Below are 5453 nucleotides of genomic sequence, written 5' to 3' on the forward strand. Positions count from 1 at the left end.
ATTTTGATAAAAATTGTCAGTGTTTTATCTATGAATTTTACTCTATCAATTTAAGATATAGATATTTTCAACCCGAGCCCCCCCCCCCCCTCTTTAAAGCCATCATTACAGCAGCTCAAAAGCTACATATTCCGGGATGACTATAACAGACCGGGATAATCAATCGATATCCGAACCTTCTCAAGCGCCTTGAAGATTAAGTTTGGACTGTTAATCAATAGTTGCTTAAGAATATTTCTACGCACCCCTACGGACAGTGACGTAATGTGGTGGGGATATAGACTATCGATCGATCTAGTCCCCCACTTCTTCGTTCTCTCTCTTTCTGTATAGCATGCAATATTGAGGTCAATTCTATCTTGTCAAGTACCTTAAACCTTAGGAGCTGCTGACCCGCGGGCTCTGGATCTTCATAATTTTCCTGTGAATGTTAGAAGCATGATATGTTTTAATATGTTTTAATAAGAAGTGGATACGCTAACATCAACAAAAAGTGAGTACTTTGATAATATGTTGTTTACTTGTATTAATTTATTTGACTGAAAGTATTTTATGTTCTAACTTATTTGACTGACGTACACTGGCGAGAGTGACAGACAATCAACATGTACTTCAAAATGCCGTTTGCGAACCTCTTCAAGATGGGCAATGCATGGAATTAATTACATGGCATACGATTTTTTAACACTCTCCGGAGATCATGCCCAAAACTGCATATACTAACATTCCAACTGTCGTCAAATATAATGATTCATTTTGCATGCATTTTTATTTCTAAAACAACGGTTGATAGGCTCATATCACTTTGATGTCAGATAAACATTTCTGAGGGTGAATGCATGTTCAATTGTATTTCTCAACCCTCTTAATTAAAGAATGTCACTCTAATGATAAATAAGTAAAACGTATGTTTTAATTAGTTTCGACTGTTGTTGGCTTGGTTCTGCCATTTCAGTTTACAAAGAGTGTAAATAAGAAGGGTTTTTTTTGCAGTCGCGAGGGGGACACACTCTGCAATATACCAAAAATATAATCAAAATCCCTTCATGACAAAGCAGTCTTAAGTCGAAAATCGGTCAATCCAAAATAGTAGTTTCGTCCCTGCTCTCTGGACAAACGACATAATTGCAATTTTTTCGTTAGCTAAGCATCTTACGACGATCATGAGCTTTAATGGGTTACCAATTTTCGACAAAGACCTTTCAGCTGCTCCATGTGATTTGACTGGCATTTTCAATATATTTCATATGTTGTAGAGTCAGTCTCCCTTGCGATTGCAAAAAAAGTAGCTAATATTTCATGATAAAACTCTCAGCTGGTCATATGGACCTATAGTACTGGCATATTGGCCCATTATGCCATCGCCACGACAAGGATAGCTAGATTCATGACCAAAAGTCTTGATATATTGTTTCTATCATGATCGCAATATAGCATTAATTGTCATTTTGGCGCGAGTTCCCGACTACATATCATGTACAAAATTCCATTTATTTTCACCTATTGGGAAATACATTTGAGAGGATCTTAGTACGCCTAAGCCCCCAGGAATTATGATAGACTACCCCCAACTTTTTCATTACAACTCCATTGGAAAATATCGCGTATTTTGAGCCCTATAATTGAGCCTTAGATTACATTTTCCATAGTTTATTTTAAAATTCGTCTGGCAACAAGGGTTTATGATATACATTTTGTTTCTAAAAAAGGTAACCGAAGTTTAAAGGTCAGCTATATATCAAGAATACATAATTCATTTTATTCTTTCCATCAATTTTGATTTGACACTTTGCTTGCATCAAAAGTGTCACGGGTCACAGAGTTATCATGGCTGTGCTCCTTCAAAGGCGAAGGGTACCAAACCAACCCTTTCCACGTTTGTTTGTTTGTTGTAACGTGCGTGCAAGATACTCACTGTGAGTGGAGCGTTGTGGCCCAGTGGATAAGTCTTCTGACTTTGAAAGAGAGGGCCGTGGGTTCGAATCCCAGCCATGGCGTAATTTCCTTCAGCAAGAAATTTATCCACGTTGTGCTGCACTCGACCCAGGTGAGGTAAATGGGTACCCGGCAGGATTAATTCCTTGAATGCATGAGCGCTGAAAGGCAGCTCGAGCAAAAGCCGGGGTAATAATGATAATAACAACGCGCCTCGAAATAGAATATTTCATAAATGGCGCAATATAAATGCCTATTATTATTATTATTATGTAAGGTTTTGGTTTCATCAAAAGTTTTCCTCCGCAAATGTAAGTATAATGATATCTCTTCTGCCGATTTGTTTGCGAGTGAATGAAACGTAAGTGGGTTCAAGCTGCAATTTTGGTTGAGCACACCCTTGGTGACCTGCAGGCTGCAGGCACATTTAGCACGAAATACACGTTCTTCGTCACCTTCCCACAATGATTAAAAGAGCATAGCAAGACATGGCAGTGTCGATCCAGGGAAGGTACTGTAAAAACGTACGTTTGGGGTGTTGTGCAAAAGGAAGGGGTGAATATAACGTGTTGAAGCTAGGCAGTTGATATGTAAATGCTAGTCACTCACAAAAAGGTAACAGTGGGCATAGAATTTCATGGCAATTTGAAGGGAAAAGGTATGATGAAACCAAAACTTTACAAAAAGGTTGTTTTGGGCATGTTCATTAAGCAAAAAACTCTGGGGGCGTTGGTTTTGCACCCTTCGCCTCTGAAGGATAATGCGGTGACCACTGACGATTTGACGCCTTCAAGGGGTCAAATTAAAGTTGATGAGTTACCCACTGTAGAATACAAATCACAAGGAGTTAGGCTTATGTATTATTGATATAGCTGACGTCTCTGAACTTCGGCTACCCTTTTTTAGAAACTCTCTGTATAGAGTGTTGAAATTAAGAGGAAACAGCCTTATAGGTGTCTGTGTTTGTTCTCCTGCAGGTACAGAGAATGGATATCGTAAATCTTGGCACTTTAAAGAATCGTTTAATCGTGATCGGGGGCAGCCTATTGATGATCGTAGTCTTCAAGACTTACGTTGAACTGCGGAATCACCTGCCTCTTAGCTACTCCGAGCGCAAACCTGTAGAGAACGTGAACAGACTGGTATACCGAAATGGCGAAGCCCTTCCCCGGTCAAAGACATCAATAAGTAGGTACTACGACCATATCCCAGAGCAAGACGATCTCCGACTAAGCCCAGAGATCATAAAGACTGCCGCTGTCAACAGGGAGTTCAAGATTGACAGTGACGTGGATGCATCATGGATGAGGAAAGTGTTAGCCGATGACAGCGTTGGATCAGCGTTCGGTCCTAACAGGTTGTTGAAGAAGTTCCAGGACGCAGCAGCAGCAGCAGCCAACGTCTCACAAACAGAATGTGTGATCAGGGTCTTCCAAATGTGCAGGGAACTTGATGAACATGTTATACAAGTTTTGACTTTAAATTGGAAGCGTATGAAGTGTAAGTTCTCCAACTGTTGGATTGAAAGCAAGGTTGGAAACGACTTTCAGGACTTCTTAGAAAGTGACGTGGTGGTCTTTCACATCGATAACCGTGATTGGGCACCTTATGTCCAAAACCGGCCTTCTGGTCAGTTGTGGGTGTTCCATTCCAAGGAAGCCTCTATCCATGGCCCACCTGCCAGTCCACCTAGAGAGTACGGTAATCCTTTTAACCTCTCGCTAACTTACCTCCTCGAGTCAGATATTGCTCCAGGTTATCACTTCGTGGACCCTGAACTCGCAGAACCGGATCCGAAGATTCTCCAAAAGGACAAACTGATGATATGGGTCGCAACTAATTGCAACAGTACCAGTTGGGCAAGGACAAGGTTTGTTGAAGAACTCCAGAACTACCTGAGCATCGATACCTACGGCAGGTGCGGACAGCTAGAATGTCCTCGCTCGGAGGACGCATGCTGGGATATGCGTGCAGAGTATAAATTCACCCTGGCGTTGGAGAACACCCAATGCCCTGAGTACATTACCGAAAAGATCTGGAACAACGCTCTCGCGGTTGGAAGCGTCCCGATTGTCTTCGGCGCGCCGAAAGCCGACTACGAACGTCTGATTCCACCGCACTCATTCATACATCTCGACGATTTCAAGACGGTTCGAGAGTTCGTGGAATACATCAATCTCCTGGATCGCGACCAGCAGAAATATCTCGAGTACTTTTCCTGGAGAAGGTTAGGTGGAATAGAGAAGGGGGATAGTCTGTTGACCAGTCGCGCAAAGACAAACAGCCACAGCATATGCATTATCATCAAAGGACTGGTCATGAAATCGTTGTTTCCAGAAAGATATCCCTGGCAGAGTAGCCACCCTGTGTTCCACGACTGGTGGTATGAGAAATGCAATCTCGAAAGCCAGAGAACACGAGTAATGGACATCGATGTCACTATGTAGGCCTATAATGATAAAAATGGGTGATTTCAAGTCCGGTGTCGGTGATGGCGTTGGAAGCACGTGGATTCTCTTTCCTACCTCCTATTCTGAGTTTTCAAAAACTTGTGATGCAGGTTACAGATCTCAATATTTACGCTCAATACCTAGTGAGTGACTTATATAAGGACAAACTTAATCTCATGTTCACTGTAAAAACTGTGGTGTTAAAACTGACACCAATTGGTGTGCACCCTGAAGTGTTCAAATTACACCCTAGAGATTGAACATAACACCTAAGAGTGCAAATGTAACAACCAAAGGTGTTGTAATAACACCTATAGGTGTAAAACTAACACCACCAATTTAAGACCGGTGTAAAATAACTGGTGTGGTCCTTTATGTACACCGGTTAACACCACAGTTTTTGCTGTGTTCACTATAAAAAAAGTTTACCCAATGTAGGGTAAAATGGGAACATGCATGTTGGTTGGGTAAAAATATATTAGGCAACAAATATTTTGTAAATTTTAAGCAATGTTGCGTTGAAACAGCCCAATATGGGGTAAAAAAAAGAGATACCCAGCTAACATGCATGTTCCCTTTTTACCCAATGTTGGGTAATATTTTACTCAGTGTTTAAGAGTGTTCGGTGTTATGCTCGTGTTGAAATTGACCTAACACCAACATCAGGTCCACTCTAAACTTGAAATCACCTAATGTGACCGTAGATATAATGGCTTCTGAGATCTAATGAGCTTTCCTATAATAAATACAAGAGGACCTGTTATTATATCCTTGTAGGAAACTACAGGGCAAATGGCAACACACACCCCCTTTGTAACTTCTGAATGAAAACATTGATTGTCGAATAAATCAATCTCCGATATACATGTATATCACAAGCTTCTTTTAAAAAAAAAACATTTTTAGTAGTGTGCCATTTTTTTCATTTTATCTATTTATTCTTTTTTCGTTGGGGTTGCTGTTGTGCCTTATACTGGAGTAGGAAAATTAAAGACAGAACAACCTGAGGGTATATATAAGAAGGAGAAGAAGAGAGACATATATATATATATATATATACACAAATAG

At 40.7% G+C, this 5453-nt stretch overlaps 1 protein-coding gene across 1 annotated transcript; it reads left to right on the top strand.

Annotated features, from left to right (window-relative positions):
• The first annotated feature begins 340 nt into the window (after positions 1-340).
• Positions 341-4396, top strand: LOC121417444 (alpha-(1,3)-fucosyltransferase C-like). Its single transcript, XM_041611159.1, has 2 exons — positions 341-493; positions 2913-4396. Exon 2 carries the CDS (start codon positions 2922-2924, stop codon positions 4380-4382), a length of 1461 nt encoding a protein of 486 aa, XP_041467093.1. The 5' UTR covers positions 341-493; positions 2913-2921; the 3' UTR covers positions 4383-4396.
• The last annotated feature ends 1057 nt before the right edge of the window (positions 4397-5453 follow it).

The sequence above is a fragment of the Lytechinus variegatus genome, chromosome 6 (assembly GCF_018143015.1).
Source record: "Lytechinus variegatus isolate NC3 chromosome 6, Lvar_3.0, whole genome shotgun sequence".
In the NCBI taxonomy this organism is placed as follows: Eukaryota; Metazoa; Echinodermata; class Echinoidea; order Temnopleuroida; family Toxopneustidae; genus Lytechinus; species Lytechinus variegatus.

Coding starts and splice junctions, on each gene's coding strand:
- LOC121417444 (XM_041611159.1), top strand. CDS start 2,922: ATGGATATCGTAAATCTTGGCACTTTAAAGAATCGTTTAATCGTGATC.